Source organism: Centroberyx gerrardi, chromosome 7, assembly GCF_048128805.1.
Source record: "Centroberyx gerrardi isolate f3 chromosome 7, fCenGer3.hap1.cur.20231027, whole genome shotgun sequence".
Taxonomy (NCBI): Eukaryota; Metazoa; Chordata; class Actinopteri; order Beryciformes; family Berycidae; genus Centroberyx; species Centroberyx gerrardi.
This window is the reverse complement of record NC_136003.1, coordinates 24,284,434-24,310,935: the sequence shown is the minus strand read 5'-3', so window position 1 is coordinate 24,310,935 and position 26,502 is coordinate 24,284,434. Positions and strand designations below refer to the sequence as shown.

Here is a 26,502-nt window from a genome sequence, read left to right as displayed (position 1 = left end):
GCCCCCTTGGGCCAGTCAGTGCTTTTGCATGACTGCAGTGATGAGGTGCATCACTTGACCATAGCCTATATAGATGCCGGAGAGGCTTTGATGTCTCAAGGCACAATGTACAGTTTAGAAATTTAGTGGCACTCTTATCCAGAGCAGGTAGGGGTTCAGGGGTACATGGCTGTTTTACGACACTGGATGTTGCAGGAATTGAACCTGGACCTTGTGATTACATGAATGTCTCTCTAAACGCTAGGCCATCTTGTCTCCCCAGACTGTTCCAGCTGATAACTAACTTTAAATAACAAGTCTGTAAAAAGCACATCTGAAAACTACTCCCAAAATCAAATAGGCAGTTAAATTCAAATATCCAAAGGTCCCAAAGTCGCCGTGCCCAGAGATAGTCGACTGGTTAAGACCCTCACCTCTGGAATAACATGGGCCCCTTGTGGCCTGGGACAAGGTGAGTGCATATAAAGTGGGGACTTGTAAAACTAAATCAAAATGACATCCTAAAATACATATTACTGCAAAATGTGCAATGCAGTGTTGTATCAGTGCACAAAAGCACTCCAGATCTTTTGCTTTCTATCTCTGCTTTCTCTGTTTGGAAATTTGTCTCACTGTCAAGATGAACAATCAAGTGATTATATTCTCTTGATTGTTCACTTGATATTTCCTGCTTGTTCCACTCTGCTGAATGTGATGAAATGGTAGCCTTCATCTTCTTTGCTGTAACCGCTTATTACCAGTGAGTGGCGCTGCAGACATGTCTATCCTGCAGCCAAGCCTCTAAAGAATCTGTGGTCACACTGAATGGCCATGATGACAACAGTGAAATATCTAAATCCCCCTTGTGTAGATGTCTTGTAATGTCAGACAACAATAAATGCTATTAAGTTTGTTTTCCTTAAATTGTTTTATTTTTCATTTAATATCGCCAAGCTAAGATGTTTTATTTCCATAAATGCAAAAATGCTAGAGAGAGAGAAAGTGGTGCATATCTGCGGGATAAAATGCCTCGTCCCTCTAATGAGCCTTGCAGCCCAGTAAGTTGTTTCTACCAACTCAACAAAGAATGCTCATTATCATGTTATAAACAAAATGACAGATTTACAATCACTTATGAAATATTTTATTCAGTTCTGGCAGCGGTTTTTCAGCAGTTGTTGATGCTTTTGGGCTGGGATCATTTCATTGTCATGGAAACTATACACCGAAAGTCATTCGAAGGTACAATAAAGGCATCATTATCATGCAGTAACACCACAACAAGATAGTGATTTGATCAGCGTGGGGCTTGTGTCGCCTCCAGGTCCCAGAGTGGTTCAACTTCTACAGTCAGCATACTGCTGCTGGTACCCTGAGAATCCATGATGTCATTATCTGGCCTGGACTTAGCCTCTGGATACTCAGGAGCTCTACAATCTGTTCCTGTTGACTGCCCCAGAACAGAATGCACCAGGTCCTGTGTGTGGTGGATAGGGCTGGATCCTACTAGGTCATTTTGTCTGATAGAACCCTGTTGGCCCTGGATGTGTGCTGTGCTTACAGAGGTGTAGACACCCAAGGGGGTCAGAGAGCTGAAGGCAGTGTGGAACTGTGGCTGGCCGGTGGGGGTGATGGAGGAATGGATGGGTGTGGGGGAACTGGACTGAGAGTGTGTGAGATCAGACTTGGTTTGCACATTCAGAGAGGGATGGGACTGGCTGAGACTTCCTGGGGAGCACAGAGGGTGAGAGCTACTCATTGTGGGAATAGAGGCCTTGTATCCCACCTGAGGGCCCGGAGAAGTCACTGGGAAGCTGCGAAAGGCAGAACTGAGGCCCAGGAGGGATGGACCTCCCCGGCCATGAGAGTGGGTCATGTAGGGAGAGTTGGGTGTTGTTCTGGAGGTCTGGAAGGGGCCGCACTGGCTCTGCAGTCTGTGACCAGCGACTCTGTCCCTGTCAGAGCAGCACAGGTGTAAACAGGATGACATGGGACTAGAGGACCGGAGCAAATGGTCCACCTCAGCCTTTTGCCCCAAGGTGGGACCTCTGCTCTGGGCAGGCATCCCACTGCAGCCCCATACATTTCTGGCAGGGTGGCTAATTGCCTCATGATGGAGGTGCGGCCCGGTGGCTATATTAAAAGGCACCTGGGCCTTCCAGTCACTGGAAGCAGCCGCACAGGCACTGGGAACCATCTGTATGCCACAGGAATATGTGGAGACTGGAGAGGTATAATGCGGCATGGTCATATGAGACTGCAGGAAATGCATCATCTCATGGAGCTCCTTGGTCAGGTTAGATACTTCGTGGTTCAAGTTGTTCACCTGAAAAGGAAAAGAAATGTCTGCTGTTTGATCCTTTAAGACTACTCCTCTATGACAAGAATCAGAGATAAGCTTGGAGGGAAGGGGATAAATGCCTGGGTGCTTCAAAGACTACATTTAAAATTGGGGCACGTTCACTTTCAGTTTCTTACAGTACATTTAACTTTGGCAGGACAAATCTTGTCGTGCCCACATAACCTGAGCATTTCACTTAACACTGAAAGTGTGTCAACAGAGGCCTGTTTTTAGATGTGTACCCAGCCCTCAAGGACCAGCAAAAGTGGATTACGGCCTAGGTGAAAGATGCACAAAAAGTTTAATGAATAAAAAGTTTGAACTCTCTTTTGTCATCCAAACATTCATTTATTGATACGTAGCCAGCTTATTCTAGTCTAGCTAGTTTGCCCATTTGTATGTAACTGAGTTGATCTAATGTTGGGACATACCTCTTTGTTCAGTTTGCTGATGTTCTGTCTCACTTCCTCTGTCTCCAGAAGCAGGTTAGCACTCACCTGGAACGGATCTGTAAGAGGGTAGAAAACATATAGAAAAGAGAAAGATGATTGATCTGAGACCACTTTGTGTCTTTATAGTCACAATGACATTTATGCTCCCATGTGACATGACAAATAATCCCAAATCAATAATCCTATACTTAGAAGCTTGATACGTATAGGTATTGGTTAAACGTGGAGAAACAGCAAAATGTGTCTCATAAAGGGTTAAAACCTGATATTTTCCTGTGTTAATCCAACCTTGTATGAATAATTTATGGTGAAGGCCTTGCTACTGAAATGTGCTTTCAGTCAAGGTTTTTGTTGTCACAGTTCTGTACAGTTTGTTGTTCATCCGCTGCGCTGCTTGTGGAGACATTACCTTTTCCATTAGTCTTTGCCTCACTCTGCTCTACATTAAATTGAAATGCATGACCATTGTCCTCGATTCCATCCACGACCCTGGTAGAGACACAAATAAGAGTTACATAAGTTTGAATGGATGCGAACCGATAAGCAATTCATATTTGGATAAAGCAGATTGAATGGGTCACCTGGGGCTCAGGTCCAGCGGGCTAACACAGTGCAGAGACGGGATGAGCAGCTTGGCCGGCCGATGGCTCAAGCCTGGGTCATTAGTAAGAGTGGGCAATGGAGAGGGGCAAAGCTCCTCATTGGGGAATGGCTGAGGAGAGGGGCTGCGGCCTCTACAGTCCTGAACAGGTGACCGGCAGAGGCGGAGCGCGTTGATGTGGCGGAGCTCCTCCCCCAGCAGGGTGCTGAGGCAGGGCTGGCGAACAGGGCTGCCCATTCCATGCAGCAGGGGCAGTCTCCTCTGATGAGAGTGTCCCATGCCTTCTCCATGTTCCACATCATTTGCCTCAACAATAAAGGGTAGTTTATGGTCCATAGCAGTGCGGCTCTGGGGACAAGAAGGTTGGAAAGGTTGTTAGGTTTTCTTTTTGGATTTATGGGACTGAATGGAGGCTGTGAAAAGAGTCTTAAAAATGCACTTGGCAAGAAGTTTTTGTAAAAATACACCATAATACACCATGTCATATCCGCCTAAATCACAAACTGGGGCTGCAACAGAGAAGAGTCCATCCCCTCTAATTGAGACACTATAGATTCACCCAATTAGCCCAGTTTAATTTCAAGTGTCAGGTGTGGTCACTGAAAGGAAACTTTCTCCTAAACAGCAGTGAGAAAGAAATCTGGACTCACCAGTGATACAAAAATATGTTTTTTCCCCACTATCTCCACTCCTACCAGCCACTAAAAATAATTTTGGGTCCAACAAGTGTGCAGTTTACTGACATCATGTTATACAGTTTCTGGGTAATGAAGTCTTTCAAACTTTCAAAAACTCAAACAGTTTTCTCTTGCTGCCACTTGCATCTTTAAGGATTATTAAGGGCCCAAAGCACTACTCAAAGAGCTCAATAAACATTGACATCCTAACTTTTCTTTGTTATTGGCTATAAAAAATGAACGAAATCCAGCCTTGTAATAAATGTTGATTCAAAAGTGATGAGATTATATATGTCAAAGAATCTTTGCACATAGTTAATCTAATATAAAGTGGGGTTTTTTCCACACTTTTAAGCGCATGAATAGTATGCAGAACTTGGAAGTATACTAGCACCAAGACATTCCAATTAAGCAGCAGACTGTTAGCCTCAGACTGTGACCTCAAAACTGTCAGAATACATTTCTTTTTTTAATTGTGTTGCAGAATACCAGAATAAAACCACAGGAAATTAATCTGTCTCAGACACACACAACTGAATAACTTTTTAACCATGGGTACACGTGTGAGAGGTGGACACAATGAGTTTTACGCACGATTTACACACACTCACAAATGCACTCTCACCAGGACATCTTGAGATGCTGCGAAATCCACCCACAAGCGATCACACAAACAAACAAAAGCATAATGACATCTTCAGCTCTCATAGTAACGGTGTTGACACATAGGTATCCTACATTTCTCTTATAGAAAGCTCTAGTAAATGAATTAGACACAAGCAAAATATTCAATTTATATGTGTTGCCTTTCACAAATTAGCATTGTGCTTAATGTTCCTGCTGCAGCTTCTACTGATTGGTTCACAAAATTATCTCAATGGGGCTACATGGCCACTCTGAAAAATAACTGCATTATATTTGGCATTTGAATTTTGATTAGGCTTTTAATCAAATTCCACTTGGTTGTGACTCGGCTTGCAGTTTGATTGCAAGCAGTTATTGTTTTTAATTGGTTGACTGCCTGAATTAAGCCATCAAGCCTCCAGAGGCTTTCTAGGATTTTAACTGTAGCCCATACAAGAGCTACTGCTTGGGGAAGATTTGGAGAGATGTTCACTTGAGATTTTTTTTTCTTTTCAAAAACTGTCTCGAAATGCTCATTTCTGGTGAGTTTTAAGAGGTGCTCATAGACAATTTGTACAAGGTACTGAGTAGAGTTCCTCTCCAGTACAGTACAATCTATTTTTGTCTTTTCACTCTTGATATATACTGTATACTGTAGTATCAAGGCAGCTCCTCAAAATCTGTCTTGTTTAAGATGTTTGATAATGTGACATCAGCTGACATTATTGGCTTACAAAACATAGGGCCCAAATGTATGAACCTAATAAGTGAAACAAGTCTGAATCTTTAGATATTGCATAGGCCTACTCATTACAGCATTGTGATTACTACACTCTACCTTAACAAATTGCATATTGATAATAGGAAAAACCCATATTAGCTCCCAGGATGAGTGGCATTAGCTCCTGGGAAAAGCTAATATTTGCTTCCGCAATTATTTTGCAAAATTTTAGGGTGATAATGACAGTGATTCTGTGCTTTTTCCTTATTTCTTAGTGGACAGCAATTGCCAAAAATGGTCAACTTTCACACCTACAATTATGGCAGTGGCCTAAAAACCTAAGGATGCCTAGGAAAATGTTCTCCTGATTAATAAGTGTCCAGAAATACTCTTAATACTCAAAATTGGTATCTTTACTGTTGGTAAAAAACGTATCTCCATGAACTACTAGGCCCCCAAAAGCTTACCTAACATGCCAGACTCTTGTATCATTATAATGTCTTGTCTAGGAATATTGTGTGGTTGTGACTTTCCTGGAATGCCTTGAAACACAAATAGGTAAGTAAAAAGAGGGCGAAATCAACCTCAGACGCGCTATATAAAACCTCTATTGCAGTGTGTACACAGTTTCTAGTTCCTTTGCAAATAGTTTTCATAAAAGATCACATGGATCAGACTGCCAGAGTTGGAATGATGCCGGCATTCATTTCACAAGATGAATGCATTTCTGTACCTGAAGATCAATTATTCCAAACCTTCAGTGAGGCAGGTTATATAAACAGTGCCTTATGATGTAAACACAGATTGTAGCTGATTGGAGAATTTGTCAGACAGATGAAGGCTGAAGTAATAACCTCAGTGAGGCGGACGTACCTGAGACAGCCTGGGAGACCGCGGAAATCTTGTTACTCCCTAGAGACATGTAGTCAAATTTAACAAAGGATTAGAGTGGTGACAAGGTATTTGCTAATGAGTATAGGCAATGAAATACTGGCAGAATGAAATATTCTCTCTCTCTCTCTCTCTCTCTCTCTCTCTCTCTCCTGTGATGTGATGGCACATGTCTTACATCAGCTTCACTGCCCTCTCTCAGGTTGTAGGTGAGGTTGTGGTGGATGTCGGAGCTGAAGCGGCTGCCGTACTCTGGGTACAGCCCAAGGACTTCCCTCAGAGCCCTGACGCTGATGTACTGCAAGTCACAGTAGGTCAGCGCCTTCACGTCCGCATTGGTCTTGATCACCTGGTCGTGTCCCGGGAGGTCGGCCCCAATAAGGTCACCTTTGCCTGTGTGGATTGTGGGTTAAACAGAGGGGTTAGAATGGGTTGAATGCGGCTAAAAGATCCAAAAGTGCGGCGGAGGGGGAATGTTTCACACTTGGCCCACACTGACCCAGGATGGCTAGAACCATGCCGTCTTTCAGAACCTCCAGGGAACCGGAGCAGACAAAATAATTGGCTTGCAGGGCGTCTCCCTGGCGGATAAGGTATTCCCCGGGTGCGCAGAACGAGGTCTTGATGTGCAGGGAGAGGGAGCGCAGACACCCTCTGCTGGCCCGCTCAAATACAGGCAGCTGCAGGATGTCCTTGTTCAGATGCATGGCAATGTCCGCCCGCAGTTCATCCGGGAAGTCATGCAGCAGCTGAGAGAGAGGAAGGGAAACACGTAAGGACCATTACAGTGCAATTGTAAGTCCCATGGGTCTACTAGAAAGAGAGTGCTTGAGTAGGAGACAGCAAAACACCCCCTCTTCTCTGGCGGATATCATCGCTGTCTCTTTTCATTGATGGAAATTCTTAACACTTGGCATCTTTGTAGAGAACAGAAGTGTCTTTCTCACACTGCCTACTGCCTAGGTGCTTTGCCAAACACAAGCTAGCTATGAAAAAGCTATGAATGACAGCACTTCAATATATAGCACCTTGCTTATACTATTTTGAAATGCTCTGTTGAAGGCTTTTGTGAAATAAATGGAACTCATATGGTCAATAAAAAAAAGCTTGTGTGCTTGAGCTTGAGTGCTGTTGCTATCATGGCTGTCGCGACTTGGTTATGATTTTTCCAGGTAGAGTTCTGGATCTATTTTCATGTCTTGTATCCTATAAGAAAAGAATAATATTTAATCTTACTCTGCACAAGCTAAGAATGTCAATAAAACATACACATTTATTTTTTTCACATATTTATAGACTTAGTTGGACAAAGAAAACAACTACATTTTTGACAAGATTTCTCTAAAGAAAAAACTTGTAATAATGACTTCCTTTTATGCTATTGTTATAATCAAAAATTACACAACGACAAATAAATAAAAGCCTCATGTAAAAGGTTAAAAGGAAAGTGAGCTGGTGCACTAGCTGTTGGTTGCATGGCAGAGAGGTGTGCAGAGTGCAATGGAGCACATGTGAGCTGCAGAAACTTTACCTGCTAGTCTTTATATAGGGTTTACTTTGATTCAGTGTGCTGTAGGCCTACTGTGGAGCTATAATGTAAAGTAAAGCTAAGAATAGCTCTTCTGATTGGCTGGCATTAGCTTATTTAAAGGCCACGTGTGACATACCCCTTTCACTCTGATATTGACTTATGTGACAGATAAACATGAGTTTTTAATGTACTTTGAAACGTGCTTGTGGAACAAAATGACCAACATTTTGAGTTATAGTGGAATCAGAAATCTTTGAAAAGATTATTTTCCATCAACTAGTCCCAACTCTTCCAGATTCTACATTTATATGCCCATAATTGAGGTCCATGAGCACTAAAAAAACCCCCACAGATTGTGTCTTTAAAGGTGGGTGCACTCACATGACGTGCTAGCCTGCACAGTAAAAACAGACTCGAGGTGTTAAAGCCAGCAAGTTCTCACAAACCAATGGCTGTCTGTTAGCTTCAACAATGAATATATTATCTACAGATGGCGGTGGCAAGGGTGTTAATGACTATTCTCTCTTTCTCAACTCTTACCCTTGTAATTACAGGGTGCTGCTCCTAGGTCTTCTCTGGCTTTGTTAACAAAGTTCTAATTTGCAATGGCATGCCATCTACTTAAGGAAATGGAATAAGACTCCAGAGATTTTGAGGTGACCTACATTTAAAGGATGACATTTTTGAATCTGGAATCTTGCACCCACACAAATACCGGCACGATGTCTTGGTTTTGTACTTCATGAGAAGGACAAAGGACATTAAAACAGCCCACGCTGTCTCAAAAGTTGATATATAGATAACTGAAAGAGATGTCCTTGACTGCACCGCCTCTCTTACCAAGGTCCAAATATTGAAAAATGCTTTAGTGCAGTTGTTATTCCTTTTTTAAATGGTATGAGCATGATAGGCTTGCAATAGCTTTGTGCATGTAATACTCTTTCATTCTTGTTTCATTTGTTTCATTTTTCATGATTATTTTTTTTATATATATTTAGTTAATTTGACTGTTAACAGTAGAGAAAGACACAAGGAAGATGGGAGAGAGAGAGGGGATGACATGCAACAAAGGTAGGGTTACCCAAGACATCACAGGCACATGGTATGCAACTTAGCCAACTGAGCCACAAGGATGACGCTGATTCATTTTTTTTTTTTACCCACCTCGTTGGCGTTGATGCCATTGTTGACAGACCAGGTGGCCTGGAAGTACTCTAGCATCCTCTGCTTCAGCTGCTGAGGTAGCCGATGCACACGGATGAAGTCCTTCAGGTCCTTCATCCGTGTGTGGTAGAGTGAGCGCCGCGAGTACATGCGCTGGATGATGGCTGTTACGTTGCCGAAGACCACTGCATGCATCAGGGCTGGAGGTGGGATGGGGAGCAACAAAAAAAAAGAGTTCAAAGTCTCTGAACGCTCGTCAATTGATTTGGCAGTAATCAGTAGATCATCGACAAACTCACCGCCCATGAGCATGATGCAGATGGAGAAGATCTTCTCAGCATCCGTATTGGCACACACGTTGCCAAAACCCACGCTGGTGAGGCTGCTGAGGGTGAAGTAGAGAGAGGCGATATAGGCGCTGGGCATGGAGGGGCCACCCATGGTGCTGTTGATGTAGGGCGTCTCCAGGCGCTTTCCCAACTCCTGAAGCCAGCCTGTCGGACCAGGGGAGAGACGGGATGAGGGATGAGAGTGTAGGTGGGATCAGGCAAAGTGCGCGGAAGCTTAGGTGAAAATATTCATTGTAAAACATCAGCCAAAAGCATGATTTTTTTTTTATCTGTGTGACCACTGGAGTGAATGACTTTCTATTCCTCCGGTGGGCGATATAATGGAGAGCAATGTATGTTTGTGTGCTTCCAGGGTTAAATTGGATTCACACTCTGCAGGGGAGGACTAGTCTGTACCCATTACTCTGTGACCTGCACTTCCTCTGGGCTGAGAGGAGGCAAGGCTAAGGAGATTTGAAGAGGTTGAAGTGACGCTGAAGCATTCAGGCATCGAGTTAGCTGCCAGGAGAGGCACTATAAAATGACCCAGTAGAGATGCCCATCGAGGAAGAACATTATAGTCTTGATTCTGGGGTGTGAGAGCTGTCAAAAACACACACACACACACACACACATACACACAATGCACTCACCTATATCCCAGGTAACGGGGTCACTGCTTTCTATCTCCTTGCGTCCGATGACATACCAGACACAGGCCATCCAGTGGGCCAGCAGGGCGAACACAGACATTAGCAGGGTCAGGACCACGGCGCTGTACTGGGAGTAGCGATCCAGTTTCTGTAGCAGGCGCAGCAGACGCAGCAGCCGAACCGTCTTCAACAAGTGAACCAGAGACGTCTGGACAAGAGGAGGGAGAGCAGAACATACACACTGTCATCTTTTGGATCACCTCGTAAGACCTGTTTCTACAGATGTGGATTTATGTGATGACGTTTCTCTTTCCACTATTGTTCCAACGTTGTTATTGGTGCAGGAAAGGTTTTAATCGAAATTCTTATCGCCAAGATTAAGTGGAGATTCTGTTGGAGAGATATTGGGTTTGTGTGTGAATTGAGGATATCTTGTGGATAGGACTGAAGAGAGCAGAGGACTGGGGAAAGCTCAGTGAAGCGGTCGATAGTAGCAGGACTAATCTTCTACAGTCCAATGCTCTGGGGGGAATAACAGAAACAAAAACAGTTCACTTTAACAGAAGAAAAGAGAGCTGTGTTTTTTGGGGAAAAGGAGAGTTTGTCTGATAACGGCACTCAAGATCTGGAAACACATCCAGATATACACACACACACACACACACACACACACATGCGTGCAAAATCTCACCACTGTGATGTTGAAGGCGTAGAGAAGGTCAAAGGGCAGAGCGGCGATCAGATCCACAAAGAACCAGGTGGTGCAGTAATGGAGGTAGATGGATCGGGCGTCATACACCACCTGACCAGACTGACTCACATAGGTGGTGCGGAAATTCAGGATGATATCTGAGCAGCAGCAGTGAAAATAGAAGAGAGGAAACATGATCAGCATGCAGAAACCTTACCGGGAATATCAAGGTTTGATAGGATGCTGTATTTCGGCCTAGGATGGGGCAGTTGGGGAGTAACAGATTACATGTATTGGGATTACAGTATTCTGGATACAAAAATAATCCATGTGTAATCCAAAAACACAGTAATATGATTAGAGATACTTCAGAAAAATATGTGATTACTTTTTGGATTATTCAGAAATGCAGGGAAAAGGGAAAAAGGCATTTAGATTGATAGATACATAATAGTTGTAGATACAGCTATTAAAGGTGTAGTCAGATTTTTTTTTAACTGGAATCATGTTAGTGAATTTGAGTCTTCCAATAGATTACATTACTGATTTCAATTTTTAGAAGGTCATCATTAAGCTGTAACTGATCCCATTTTGAAAGTAACCGTTCCTAAATCTGCATAAACTTGCTTCCGAAGCTAGAAAACACACATAAGACTCCAATATGTGATGTAATCAAATGTCCTCCTCAATTGATAGCACATTGGAGATTGTTAGATCTTTCAAAGCTGTATTTCATTGCAATATTTCTGGCCCAATTAATGTGCTAACAGTGCAGTGTAATACTTCACTGATGCCTGTAGGGAAAACCTTGATTTTCACTTGCCCCATCCAATGAGGTCAAAGGTCAGAGTCAGCTACAGAACAGGAGCTGGTAGGGGTTCAGTGACTTGCTCAAGGACACTTCAGCAGGGTGGATTTTTGCTGACATGGGGCTTGAACCTGGGTCGTCCAGCTGAAGTACTTTCTAACCATCTAGACTGCTCTGCTGTGCTTATTACATACAGTAGATACTATTATGAACCAGAAGATATACAGGCATAGTCAGAGAAAACACCCTGGGTCACCTCACATCAGTCACCTTCTCCATCTTTTCTAATTCATTCCTAATGAAGCTCTACACTGATCTGACATCACAGATCAGGTGGAAAGACTGGCTCTTCTCTCTTGTTTCTGGCTACAAGGTTGAGTAGAGAGAGTTCATGAATATAAATGGATCTGTGGCATAGGAACATCATTTTTAAAATTTTAAATCCAGTAGTATTCCCCTCTACCTGTCATGTTACTGTATCTCTAAAACGTGTCAGGGATTTGGCATGAAAAACGATTTACTTTAACAATAAGTGGAACAGCAGGATGTAATTAAAGGTGAGCTAATTTTGATCATGAATATCAGTGCGTGACTGTCACCAGACAAAGTTGTTGAGAGAGGGAGGGAGTCGGAGCCCCATGACAGCTGCGCTATCACACTTCCTTCGGAGGAAAAGTGGGACGAAGTGAGAGGGATCTAATTATGATTCGTAACCTGGGGCAACAGAGACACCCTGAGTGGGTGAGGAAAGGTAGGAGGGAGTTTAGTCATGTGTTAGCCATTGCCAAGGAAACCGCCGCAGCTGCATCGGAAAATATAGTTGTTCTTCATTAACTTGATTATTGGTATCTCTTCATAATGCTGTTGGCGTTCCACTGCTGCTTTAACTTGCAGTAGACTGGTTTGGAGCACACAGACAGTGTTGGCGGAAGCTGCTTTGAAAGTACAGTTATAAAGCTACCAGTTACTTCACACTGGAAGAAGTTGGACAACAGCAAGGCTATCCTCAAGAGAAATATAGTTTTGTTACCTGAAGCTGCTTAGAAAAAGGAGTTCAAATACAGTACTTTGGAAAAATGGATCATATCTACATCTGCAAGGTCATACAATACAAAATCATGCGAGTGCAAAGATGCCACTGATTAGGATGTAAACAAAAACTGTATTCTATTTGAAATAAGGGATGTTCACTGTGTTTCTAATGCCCACACTCCTGACAGAAACTAAAGTCTGAACGTAAACACAAACCAAATACTCCTGTCTGGGTTCCTCACAAGATGAGGTGCAAGGAACTTTCTTTTGGATGACGTGATCATCACTTCTACATTTTCGCACAGACATCTGTCTACATTCTGGACCTAAACCCAAAACAAACCCAAATGTGGGTTCTTCACAGGAAAGAAGGAAGGAATGTTTCTGTTGTGTGTAAACATAAGATAAATAAATAAAGAAATGGAAAAATATATCAAATATGTAGGAGCAAATAAAGTAAAATGCAATTTATAGCCAAACATAATTGGTAGTTGCAGTAACAATGCCTCAAAATGAGAAAAAAAAAGTAAATTTGAATTGAGGCGAACTACCACCAAGCTATTGCAAAATGTAGTCAAACTGCTATTTTAATGTAGTGCAAGTTCTAGCCAACACTGCACACACAGCTCATATCGTACCCAGTATAAAGAGCATCTCCACTGCAATGTCACTGCCGATGGTGCTGCGGCTGACGAGCGAGTCGTGGTCGCTGCCCTCATCATGGCTGACAAAGCAGACGTCGTAAGGCACGGTGACGGCAACGTAGAAGGTCGCCAGCAGGATCAGCCAGTCCCACAAGGCCTTGGAGATGCTGTAGTGGAGCAGGATGAAACGGGACTTCTTTACAGCCGCCACCTTGTACTCAGGTAGAGACGGTTTCTGGAACACACTCTGACAGAGGGTAAGAGAGAGAGGGGGGGGGGGTACATTGCTTAAAAATCCCCCAAAACATCACAAGAAGTTGCACTCTGCAAGATAAGAGCTATAACATTTAAATCTGTTGCTGATAATAAGTTAATAAGTTAGAAGCTGTCTTTAGAACGAGTGGTGTGTGCCTTTATGCTATACGGTGATGCTGCCCTGATGGTAATAATGTATAGAGATGATGACCTGTCTTTAATGATGCCCTGTTCCCCTCTCCTTACAGCGGATGGTATAGGCTACTATAGATCTCCGGCAGCTGTGGTAGATTGCTACCTGCTATGTCAACTGTTATGTAGGCTAATAATAATGGTATGGAGGAAGGAGACTCAAGACACAGTTGGGGAGAGGATGTTAGAGTCAAAATTGTTATTGTTAAAATGGCCCAAGTGACTGATGTGCTTGGATTGTAATTACTGCTGGCTGGATTAACTGCAGCATAATGAAGCTGTAGGTCAATTGAAACCAAATGTGAAGGTGACAAAGGTTGACCATAATCCACATTTTGTTGAGCACCTGAGGCGTGGATTTGTGCTCCTGTAATTACACATGAGCCCAGGACGAAATACTGATGTTTAACCAGCAAGCCTATACCAAGAATCATCCAGAAGATCGACATAACATTTTTAATAGACTTTCCCAATTTATGCACAAAATCGGCTTTTTGATAGGACGGCTGTGGGTCGGAAGATAGTTAGAGATAGAGTGCATTTTCCTGCTTTTATTTTCAAAGTGATAAAATGGGTTTTCAAGCTGAACAGTGACCATGTACAATACTACAAAGCCTGTGTTGGTGTTGGCAAAAACCAACTCTATATCTTGTCGAGGTTGGGGGAAAAAAATATGTAAATGAAGAACAGAGACTGTGATTATAAATGGATAGATGACATTCTCTTTTTCTCATCATTGATTTGCTCTGTTGTTTCAGAGCTGTAAGGTTAATAGTTGCTGCATCTTTTTCATTATTTCTCTCTGTTTCTCTCAGTATGAAGACATACTGGTGTGATTGCTTCCTCCGTTGTTTCTGGTGCTTTCCATTAATGAGAGAGATTGCCTCTCCCACATATGCAAAGGTTACAGATTGGGCTCAAAAGCTCAACTTCAAACTCACCTTAGGGTTTCAAACACTGACTGACCAATGCCTGCCTTGAAATGTCATCTGTATTTAGATGTTGCATGACACATAAATCTTTAAAAGCTGTCAATTCGGTTATTAATAGAACAAATGCTTTTATCTCACGGAGGCTAGCCAAATGTCACTGATAATGAATAATGAAATGCTCAGAATAACGCATTGCCGTCGTAGGAGACTCATAGGTATAGCATGTTGCAGACGTCGGACTGTGCCAGACTGTGTTCACTGATGTGCAAGCCAAGGGTTTGGACTCACATTGGTCAGTTTGCCCCTGCCCCTCTTGGAGAACAGGCTGGTCAGGTGGTACAGGACAGTCCTGCCCCTCTCCTGGGCTTGGGACAAGTGGGATCGGTTGCTTTTCCTGCTCTGATGGCCATCCTCTGACATGCCTGCTCAAAATAAAAGACATAATACCCACTGAATACATTGTAATTATGCCACTTAATATTCCATTGAGTTCCATATGCCACTAGCAGGAGCTTTTAATCATTTAGACGAGTGTGGCGGCATGACATTTTGAAGTCGAAATGGTCTAAACTGGTCCCTTAAAAGTAGGACTGTTAACAGCTCGGGAAATGCGGCCAGGCCTCACCGTCTCCCCGGCCGTGGTGATGGCTTTTCCCATATGATTCACTGACGTCTTTGAAGGAGAACAGGAACAGAACCACCTCGCCTTTCTCATTCTTAATTGGCACAATATCCAGGAGGCACCAAAATGGATTACCTGAAGATTTTAAAAATGAAGTCATCAGGATTACCCACCAATAGCCTACCACTGAGACAATTCTTCACATTATAATTGGATTTCAATTAACACTGGAATATTAGTGTGTGTGTGTGTGTGTGTGTGTGTGTGGGGGGGGGTGTTCCAGTGGCTAACTTCCCCAGTCTGTATGTGTGTGTGTGTGTGTGTGTGTGTGTGTGTGTGTGTGTGTTCTTGTAGTTTTATCCTTATGAAGAACAAAATGTTCTCACAAGTAAAGAAAGATAAGGAAAATCCTGAAACACTGGGGACATTTCTCACCAGTTCTCACTTCTACAAGGAGCTAGTTTAGGGTTAGGACTTGAGTTTAGGTTTAAAATTAGAATTAGTGCTAGGTTTTAGGTTAGGGTAACAGTTAAGTGCTGTGGGTTATGGTTTGGGTCGGGGGTTAATGGAAGGCATTCATAAGGACAGAGGTACAAGCATTATGAGTGTGTTCTCGTGTGTGTTTCTGCGTGTGTGTCCAAGTCTGGGTATTTACGGAGGATCCTCACCGTTTTTCCTATAGAAACAGACTTCCCCCTGGTACTCCTGCTGGCCCTCCAGAGCCTTGTCCACCTGCCCCATCACCCTGTCGCTGGTCTCGGCCCCGTGCAGGAAGCGGCAGGTGCAGGTTTTCTGCATCACCTCGGTCCTGACGAAGCCCGTCAGCTCGCAAAACCCGTCTGAGCAGTACACGATGGGGTAGCCATGGCGACCCTGAGCGTTCCCCAGCAGAAAGTTACTGTCTGTGAGGGAAATCAGAGGAAGACTGAGGTTGGATCGAGGCAAAGCCAAGAGCGTGAGCTTGAGGAAAGGAACAGCACAACAACCCAATGTTTGAACAGGGAGTCCCTCATATTGTGCGCTACGGTCACAGATTTAGACCTTGACATTTTCCAGCTGTAAAAGTGTTTCCAGCAACTATCCAGTCTGAGATAGCTGCAGCTCTGAAATTATAACATCCAGACAAGGCGACCGCGGGTCATTTGGTTGCTTCTCCCTCCCCACGTTAGTACTTTCTGTACACACTGATTGTTCACCAGCATAAAACATCTTTTTTTTTTCTCCTCTTTCTTTATCTGAGTCATTCTGTGTGGGTTCAGCCCAGAGTCCCTCAGAGCCCCTGAAATTTAGTCTACTGTAGGCTACATCAGAGAGGGCTTTGAAGTGTGCCAGTGTGTATGAAGTCCAAGGATGTGTGAAGGGACCCAGTTGGCTCCGCGGGGGTCCGCTGCCCCGGGGAGGCTCTAGCAGGCTCCTCGGGGGCCATTAATGGAGTCAGGAAATGAGCTTGTGGAACGTATTTTGATCCTGCTGCTGGTTGTGCAACCTATTATAGCATAACACACCCAGACACACACACACACACACACTATGTCCTGTGGCATTGAATGAGGGCAATGAACGTTGCTTTTACCCTTTCTTTCACCGCTTTTACGATGCTTTTCTGCTCTTTTTTTAGATTCATGTTCAGTGAATACCGTATTTGATTTATTTAGACTAAACTGTGCTTAGTAAAGCACACAAAAATCAGTAATGTATATTTGTTAATTTTTTCAGCAAGATAGGATAAAGAAAGATTACACAGCTGCTAAATTTGCTTTTTTGGTTGGACAATAACTTGGAAATGTAATTAGCCTAGGGATAGGGAGCCTGATCTAGCACATAAGCACAGCAATCATTCTCTTATAATGTCTTGAGTTAAAATTCAAATTTCAGCTCGTGCCTCCAAGGATATGACCTCATCTTCATATGCATTATTTACACAGCAGGTTGATTTCTTAATCCCATAATACCCCACAATAAAAATCACATGGACCCAGGCAACATTGTTGTTTCCATGACAACTCAGAGGCATATTTTAAGCTTCAATAAGTGGTAGTTACATAACTGTACAGGCTCCCAGAAGTTGAATGAGAAAAATACTACTGGGTCTAATAAAATGCTTTTATGCTCTGAGAAAAAGCGATGGAGAATATCATCTGCCTTTGTAAAAATGGCTCCAGACAGAATCTATACTTGACGATTAAAGCCTTGGGATTAAGCCTGGTTTGAAAAAATCATCATGGAGCCTTCCTTGTATCCACTGTAATATGGGGACTAAGTTCTGTTGGTATAGGAAGTGTAAGCGGGGGATAGGGGAAGCAGAAGAAATAATAATTTCTTCATATCTTTTATCACCATCGAAAGGAAACAGATGCCATCTTTGGACACAAAACATGACAGATTAAATTTAAACTAATAATCTGGCACATTTTCTTAAAAATAAATGTCACTTTTGCCTATTGCAGGTTGATGTAACACAGTAGTGATTCAACCTGCAGCCAGTTCATAAAAGCTTTTACATTTGCTGTTCTTTATGTTTTTTGCAGCACCAACAGCGGTTTGTTTGGAATCAATAGAAGAAGAACTTGAGTAGTTAGCATGAGCAGCAACAGCCACCATGACTGAACAGACAAACAAAAGAGCGCCACCTACAGAAACTCAAACTTTCAACAGAAAATCCAAGAAAAAAGACGTCACAGTACTGGACACACTGTTTGACTGACAGGTGATCTCTGGGAAGTGCAGTGTAGAAACACCACAGCAATGAGCGCTGAACAACAAGATGTCACACAAAAAAAAAACATATATCTCATGGATTTTGTCTTTTCCTATATTTATGCTTGAATCTGAGACAACCCTTCATTCTCTGGCTTCTTCACTTGTGTCTCACAAACCTTTTAGAAAAGTTTATTTCTCATGCCTGCACCTGCAGAAATGTAAAGTTTAGGCTGAGACAGATGGTTGGAAGGCTGATCCCTGGCATTTGTCAGTTCAGTTGCTGGTGTGTCCGCTGCACTGAAACACACACACACACACACACACACACACACACACACACACACCTGGTAAATACCAAAGACTTTCTTCACACTAACCCATCAGGCAGGCTGTCACAAGCTGACAGGCAGACAGACAGAACTTTCAGGAAGCATCATGAGTCTGCTGTGGGTGAAGCATGACATCATAGTTAAGTCTCTGATGGTGCATAATAAAAAAATAAACGTTAGTCCCCAACATTTCCATATTAATCACTTATTTTGTCTGGGGAAACAAGCAAGCAAACAGATAGATTTCCAATGTAGCACAACAATGAAGTTGTGTGAGTAACATTATCCCCATTGCTCAGTCATTATCTGTAAAGCAAACACTTTGCAGCTGGGAAATTAACTAGCTCCCTCCGTTTTAGCCCATCCCTTGTAAGCTGCAAAATGATTTATAAAATAGATGATATTGGTATAGTGCACTCAAGGCTCCCATTGTGAAGAGAGACAACAGCCGGATCTCAGCCATCATTCACTGACTAATGCGTGTCTGCTTTCACCTGTCTCTAAATAACCCTAACTAACCCTACAATATGTTGCCGCACAGAGAGATTCCACTAGCGCTGAATGGTTTCTTCTTTCATTTATCCATTCAATTGCTCTTTGAATGCAAACAGATTAAATTTTAAACAAGCTGTTTGGCTGTGCTGCAAAACACTATAATGATGCTACAGTGATAGACAATGCAGTATGTGCTTCAGCCTTGTCACTGAATGAAAGTGAGGCTTTGTATTCTCCCCAGGAAAGTAAAGACACACTCATTAAATTACAGTCACTTCAAATGCGTTCGGCTACATTTCATTTTGTCTGACTTTTAAACCAAAATTGTCAGCATTCATTTCTGAGGAAGATATATCGTTTCTACCTGACATATGTGGAGTTAATCACAAGCTAAATTAAGAAATAATGTTTCCATGCTTGTGTTGCCATAGCAATTTGTGGAGAAAAAGCATATGGCAAAGCTATTTGCATCTCTGGGGTTACCAAGACCGGCCCTTCTCAACCACAGATGTAGGCAATAAAAGATCTGCAGAATTAGCCTTATTCTGATTCATACCAACTCATTTAGCGATTACCACTGATTCTGATTTCTCAAAGTGCTTAGGACATGAATGAGTGAGGTGTTAGCTTACTCTGGGATAAAAAATACATGTCCTCAACTGCATTACTGCCCTCTGAGCCCCTTGTAATGTGACGATTTAATTAATTGATTACCCAAACTACGCTCATTCATTCCGAGGAGATAGGAGACCATATCTATTAGGAATACAAACATTGCACTCTCAGCCCAAGTCGATACTGGTCGTCCTTTTATGCCTGCGACTGTAATCTCTACAGACAGAGGTATGTCTCGGTCTGAACCTGTGCCGCCAGTTGTCAGGTCTAGTCTCTAAAAATCGGTCTCAGCATTATTCTCCCTCCCTCCCTCTCTCTCCCTGCCTCTCCCGGGCCTCATTCACCCTCAGCCCGTCTCTCTGGCTTCATGTTATTAGAGAGAAGAACAATACAAGTTCACTTCACACACGCTGACAGCCATCTAAGCCCGACTGGCCTCTGAATCGTGTATCTTGTGAAAACTTCAAAGTGATTTCTTGTCAGGAGATGCTCATGCCTAAAACTCAGAAGAGGGGCCACACATGAAGAGCTCCGCGGAAATAGCGCGAACATCGTCGATCGTTACATAAGGAAGCATTCTAATTTCTCAGTTACTGGCTCATTACTATCATATTTTCATACACTTTTAATGCATGGCTTTCTGTACTTAATGCATCTGCTTCCTTTCAGTCACGTTGCAATCACTCAAACATCATTTCTGAAGTGAGATGGATACATATTGTCCAAAATGAGCATGATCGCTAATTATCCATGGCAGTGCAAGTGAGGTAGTGAGGTGGAGAAAGCTGCAATTCCGCCGCCCACTCAGGCAATTAACATGAAGCAGACTGTTGAGAAGGGAGGATAACAAAGAGCTGCAGCCTGCTGTGCCTGGCACAACACCATTGTACCATCTAAAACGCATTGGAACAAGTCAGAGTCTAGATGTCTGACACTCTTACAGTAAAAATAACAAACATTGTACATGAGTAAATGTTAACCTAAACCATCAAATTATCAACCTCCCTGTATTCATTGCAGGATTATGCTCACATCAATTACCTATATTGGGAGGTGGCGATTGATAAGATGAATAATTTAAGTGATTTTTTTTTTATTTTTTTTTTGCTGCTTTCAAAGAGCACGACTGAGATAGACCTGCAATCATATTTGATTGGCTCTTGGCCTCTGCATAATTCATTTTAATTAACTTCCCTGCTCACATATCAGGGTCAGCTGGATACCACCTCCATTCCTCTGAGCCCCGTCTTTATTCACATCCACATCACTATTATCACCAGTAAAGACAGTGGATATTTGTACAATTTGTTCTGCTATTTTTCTTCTTAGCAGAAATTTGGTGCGGAAAATGTGGAAAAGTGGAAAATCTGAGTTTCGCTCCTGCAGTTATCTTCTTGTCAAGGGAGAACAGCTTCACAAAGGAATGCTCTGAATCGTGACAAATTCAAGGCGATTTTAGATTGGATAGCAGCTCGTTATGAAGCCATCTCTTGTCAGTCAGCCCCTTCACCTCCCACACAGCTCCTTGGTCAGTCCGCCCGCCTACGCATCTGATACACAGGTATTGTGGCAGCCAAGAGTGAGAAAATGTCTTCAACCCTGCCACGTGTATGTGTGTGAGTGGGTTTAATAGAGAACACAAGGTTAAGGAGAGAGTGTATATGTGTGTGTGTGTGTGTGTGTGAGAGAGAGAGAAAGAGAGAGAGAGAGAGTGAGAGAGACAGAGAGTGTCATCACACTGAATTTGTGAACTTGTTAATTCGCATGGGACACAGACAGTCTGACCCATACACACTCTATCACATTTTTCATAGTGTTCTGGTGCCTGTGAAAGTCTTTCATCTCTGTACTGAGGCATGGTTCAGACTCCTAACAAGGAAGAACGAACAAAACACCAAAAATCTGCAAAACTTGGCTGAAAATGAATGAAAAACATGCAGTAACTGTTGCAGAACTATCGTGAAAATACCTGCAAAACACGCGCAAAATTCTGGTTATGAAGAACTTTGTGTTTTATAAAGCTTATTGTGGATAAGAGTCTGGAGGAAACATGTTAAACACATTGGAGACTTTTACAGTCATCCACTGGCAAGCTTTATTCTTGCATGACTACAAAACTATTACAAAGGTCTGGTCCATTCTTAAGTGAAGAGAGAGTGATGAACAGAGACTCTACAGCTTTTTTATATTTCTACTGAAGGATGTGATTTCTACACACTGTGATATCCTATTTTGTGAAAAGAACTCCTACACTTCAAAATGAATGAATCTTAATAGCAGAACCACGTGCATCTTAATAAGCATCAGCATGGCCCAACAAAGTGGCTCTTCAGTTACAATATATCAGCCTCACCTGCTCTCTTTTCTCATTCCGCTCCATCTCTCGCTGAGTTCTGGGTTACTGTCGTGACTTGCAGTCTTATAAATGGCTCAAGCTACTGTTTGATGCATTTGTCTACAGCAGTGTCTTCAGCGTCTGGGTCACAACCTGAAGTTGGGTTCCAGAAATGCTTAAATAGGTCCCAGAATTAGTCTGGAAAATCTAGTGAGCTCAACAACAGTTTATTTTTGACTGAACTATTTTACTTTTGCATGAAGCTAGGTTGATCTTTCTCAAGTCCTTGCAAGTATGCAGGATAAAATCCTAAAGGCAAAGGTTAGGTTAGTTAAGGTAGTAGATTTGCAGCCTCAAAACAGAGCAATTGTTATATGTTAGATGAACCTACACATTAGCAAGCAACGCAAATTAAAATATAAAGATGTAGGTCCCTTGAGAAAATATTTTAAACACACTGCCTACAGTTTGCCAATTGATGAAACATTATGCCTTTTCTGTGCCTCAGTCTGCCCCAGTTTTTTGCACATTGTATTTAACTTTCTATTGTCATACTGAATGGACTTGCAATTATGGCAGAGCTTTTGCTATTGAAGTACCTTGACAAGTTATGAAGGTACTCTTGGAAATAACCAGGTACTATTTTAACAAGTTCTTTTTTGCAGGAAGTTTGTTAAAAAAACCAAAACATAACAATAAAACAATATGGTATAATCAATTATAATGGAAATCTCTTCACCAAAAAGCTATCAACACAGACTGAAGGTGGATAGTAGGTGAGGAAACTTTGTGAAATACTTACGGGTGCCATCAAAGTGGTTGGCAATGGTGTCTAAGAAGGTGTTCTGGGGAGCTAGGAGGCCCTTCATCACAGGCATCTTGTCCTAGATTAAGAGAACACTGCAGACTCTCAGACAGCAGGTTCCAGTAGTCCGTCACCATTCCCCCAAAGAGGACCTGAAAGAGACCGCTGTGCTTCTCCTGGGGCTTGCCTCAAACACTTCCACGCAGGTTCTAACTAGTGGTTTCTACTCCAGGTTTTTGTCTGACGGAAGCCACCGACTTTTATCACACGGGATCGGGCGTAGACTCGCTTCTTCCTCGGAAGAGAGCTTGGAGGTGTTGTGGTTCTTCAAAGCTTCCCTCTCCCGGTGTTGAGTCAGAAGCTTTCAGGTTCAGCTGCGCATCCCTCTGCTGTCAGCGCTCTCCAGGATCAGAGTGAAGTCTCAGCTTCTCCTCAGTCGGTCTGACTCTACTCCCCATGGTGCACATGTTTCTGCCATCTCCGAGTCCCCCTGCCTCTCTCTCTCCCTCCCTCCCTCTCCCTCCCTCTCTCTCTTTCTCTCTCTGTCTCTCATACAAAAGCCTGCACCCTCCTCCTTTCCACTCCTCGGTGAATTTATACTTTCTCTCTCTCCCTCTGTCTCTTTCCCCCTCTCTCTCTCTCTCTCTCTCTCTCTCTCTCTCTCTCTCTCTCAGCACCCTTTTCTGACTTCACCTTACTGAGAAGTACAGCACGTCCCTCTGTCGCTCCACCGTCCTGCTGTATACTCCAAGTACCGATCACTAACCTGCAGTAAATGAGAAGCAACACTGTCGGAGGCGACTAGAGCGCCTCGGCACCTAGTTTAGTGTTTGCTGTGGATTTTCTACAACATAGAGGCTGCCAAAAGAGGAGGATAATGGTGAAATTCTGTTTTCTCTTGCCCCCCTCCACAGGGAGGTCAAAGGTCAGGCTCAGATGCAGAGCAGCACCACTGGAGCTGGTGTATAGAGGTTCACTGTCTTGCTCTTGGACATTTCAGCACGCTTGCCGACATGAGCCTTGAACCATCCTGCTGCCCATGTTGAAATAACTACAACAACACTGCAATCCTCAGTGCTACCTATACACACACATGCATGCACCCACACAAACTTGCATGCATGTACCGTAAAACATACATGTGCACGTACACAGACACGCTGACAGCGTTTCTAAATAGTGAAACAAAAATATTTGCTCTTCTTAGTATCCATTCCAGTTGGCACTTCCTAAGTTTTCCTCCAGGTTTCTGGATGAGTGAAGCTGGATGCACACACCCACACATCCACAGAGACTTTACTTTTCATTAAACCATGTCAAAATTCGATCTTTGCATCCCTGATTTATCCCACATTTGGATTTTGGACACTAAACACGTTAGTTATCGGTATTATATTATATTATTATATTATATTTATATTGTAGCATTATAGATTATAGTCATGAAATAATTACTGTCAAGCACTGGCTCGAGGGGTTGTTTTATTTTCTGTTTTGGTTAGAGAATTGAGCATTGAGATTTATTCAGTGAAATATTCCTTTGTCTCATTACCAAGCTGTTTGAAGGAGGGGCCATGCCTACAAGTGATGTCATCACTGCTGCAAGTGCTCCCATGAGTAGTCAGTTCCATGCTGCTGTATTTCAATTACAGTGTTAGTTTGTAGAGTATAGATTGATAGAAAAGACAGAAAAGAAAAAAGAGCATTTTAAAAATGTCATTTTAGTCCTCTCACTAATGCTATATTAAGTTAAGCCATATTAAAGCCATTACACCCAATTTGATTTTTGGTCAATATTTTTTTTCATTATTTTATTTTATTTTTATTTTTAATTTTTTGTTTTAAACCATTTTTCAAGTGAGATTTTAACAGATCCAAGGGCTTAATCAGAAAACCCGCCCCTGAATGACTAAAAAGATGCTGTCAGCATTATCATTTTTATTACACCACAACGCTTTTTATATGTACAATATTACACACCTCCACAATGTTCTGTGACATGTGAGAAACATCCTCAAGCATATCAAATCCAAACAGGTACATTTAAAAAAATAAAGATTCATTGGTTCCACATCAGCAAAAAAGAGATTTTACAACAAAACTCACCAAAATAAAAGTCTGTTTTTCCACATACATTTAAAAGAGTCCCAGTATACTCATGCCTTAATAGTTTCAAACAGGTAGGGATGTGGTGAAGGCAGCTTCTGACCAGGTCATGTACTGCTCTCCAGCGCCCTCTGCAGTCCTCTTCCCCATAGTCAGGATCCCTGCTGCCTGGTTCTTGGAGCCTTGGAGCATCTGGTGGAGCCGGCTCTGGAAGCGACGCTCCTCCCCATTCCGTTTCCCCAGGGTGAGGATGCCAGCGGCCGCATCGCCGGTGAAGGGGCCCCCCGAGGCCCCGGGGCCGGAGCGACAGAGCAACACGTAGAGGCGACAGGAGCGAGATTGTCTGCAGCACTCAGACACGCTGTGAGCATCACAGGCCAGATGAGACACCAGCAGCATCAAGATCAGCAGCAGGAGTTTCTGTAGGGCCAAAGAGCAAAACTAAAGTTACACTCAACTGATATCAAACATGAACAGAATACAATACAGACAAGAGCGCTGATGATGAGAACAAAATTAGATATCAACCATTATAAATATGTGATATCTCATCTGATTACACATTACGATGGACATTATTAATAATCCTAAAATCTTTGTTGCAAAATATTAACAGTGAGAATGCTATTACTTATATATTTGAGTCATTTCTGGCTATGGTGATGGTTACACCAAGCCTAGGATGTTGCTGGTTGGATAAGAAAATTGTATGTTTCATGTCTGTCAGCAAGGATTGTATCAAGGAATACACTGTCAGCATCACTGAGATAATGGCACATTAATTCCCTATCCACACATGGAGTTATCTATGCAAGCAATGGACATTTCTCACTGAATCTCCAATTAGATAAGATTCACATTTAGTCCGCATATACACTACAAAAGCCTAACTTGTATTAAAATGGTATTGGAAACAATCTAACGCTATCCAGGTCACATATGTCCAACAATGTAAAGTATATGTTCCCCAAATCAAACCATTGATGTTGTAAGCTTGGCATAACCATGACCAGCCAATTTGCCCAAACCCTAAAGAAAATCAATCAGTGAAATATTTCTAATTAAATGCACCGCAACTCTTTTGGTATCCATATAGCACACACCTTTAAGAATAAATATATTAACAAGCAGCATAACCAGTTTTTTAAACCCCTTTTTAAGTCAGTGGCTTTCTCTGCCTTCATTCTGGTGAAGCAAACCATGAAAGAAGGATATAAATATGCAAAGAAATGAAGGCTTATTGATTTATATAAGAAAAGTTTAAAGAACACTGAATAAAAAAGAATACACATAAATGAGCAACCACTCTGATACAACACAAGTTGATCAATTTACCAAATTACTCAGCAGCACTTTATTTGTTTTTAGAAAAGAGGATGGAGGACGAAACATAAGTTGCCTTACTCTGTTGGACATTTGGATCCCAGCATCTCTCTGGAACTTGGCGGAGAACCACGTCATCTTCTGTTTGTGTTGGGGAGTCCTCCGATGTTCTTACCTCTACGGGTATAGACCAGGTGTCTTTTATATCGCCCCGTGTTGTCCAGCCATCTTCTCTCTGGACGTCATTAAGGCGACCACAAACACGACATACATTTTCAGCTTCCTGCTCATTTGAGGAGTTCATGTCTAGACCGCTGCCCTTAATTAGTCCCCTGTGACCGATCATCTCCAGGACACTTCTGTGGACCCTTTACAAACTACTGGCATGTCTTTGTGGCCACATGCCAAAGGTTTATTAAGACATGCCATAATGATGAGTGGTGAGGGAGAGAAGTCAATTAGACAATGTGTCCTTTGAGTTCTATAATATCTCACAAAAGACAAAAAAAAGATGCCCTTTCTCGGTTTTAATGAGAGGCTCATTCAAAAGTCATACTAATGAGGTTTGATGGGTTTTATTCTTTCTGCTGGACACAAAAAGGTGTCACACTGACACTCCAACAACAGTGTGCACATTTGCTTGCTCCCACGCGTA

General features: G+C 42.5%; 3 protein-coding genes across 3 annotated transcripts in view; 1 reads left to right on the top strand and 2 right to left on the bottom strand.

The window, feature by feature from the left end:
• The window catches only part of nkiras2 (NFKB inhibitor interacting Ras-like 2), a 415,504-nt gene that overhangs the window by 180,755 nt on the left and 208,247 nt on the right, over positions 1–26,502 (top strand). The window lies entirely within an intron of this gene.
• On the bottom strand, positions 1,138–22,491 carry kcnh4a (potassium voltage-gated channel, subfamily H (eag-related), member 4a). The gene is made up of 16 exons (XM_071909813.2): positions 22,416–22,491; positions 15,808–16,041; positions 15,116–15,274; positions 14,806–14,942; positions 13,133–13,385; positions 10,655–10,812; positions 9,964–10,171; positions 9,281–9,475; positions 8,982–9,181; positions 6,786–7,035; positions 6,465–6,679; positions 6,269–6,307; positions 3,354–3,721; positions 3,182–3,261; positions 2,752–2,828; positions 1,138–2,305 (listed from the first exon to the last, which is right to left on the bottom strand). The coding sequence occupies exons 1-16, from the start codon at positions 22,489–22,491 to the stop codon at positions 1,277–1,279; spliced, it is 3,678 nt and encodes a 1,225-aa protein (XP_071765914.2). The 3' UTR covers positions 1,138–1,276.
• On the bottom strand, positions 24,591–25,985 carry hcrt (hypocretin (orexin) neuropeptide precursor). The gene is made up of 2 exons (XM_071909810.1): positions 25,929–25,985; positions 24,591–24,944 (listed from the first exon to the last, which is right to left on the bottom strand). The coding sequence occupies exons 1-2, from the start codon at positions 25,983–25,985 to the stop codon at positions 24,591–24,593; spliced, it is 411 nt and encodes a 136-aa protein (XP_071765911.1).

Bases quoted from the DNA above. Each gene is read 5' to 3' on its own strand.
- kcnh4a (XM_071909813.2), bottom strand. From the start codon at position 22,491: ATGCCTGTGATGAAGGGCCTCCTAGCTCCCCAGAACACCTTCTTAGAC. The intron at 15,275-15,807 runs GTGAGGATCCTC...TAAAATCTTCAG, and splicing joins CTGTTTCTATAGGAAAAACG to GTAATCCATTTTGGTGCCTC. The intron at 6,308-6,464 runs GTAAGACATGTG...ACATGTCTCTAG, and splicing joins GAGAGGGCAGTGAAGCTGAT to GGAGTAACAAGATTTCCGCG.
- hcrt (XM_071909810.1), bottom strand. From the start codon at position 25,985: ATGACGTGGTTCTCCGCCAAGTTCCAGAGAGATGCTGGGATCCAAATG. The intron at 24,945-25,928 runs GTAAGGCAACTT...TTGGCCCTACAG, and splicing joins GGATCCAAATGTCCAACAGA to AAACTCCTGCTGCTGATCTT.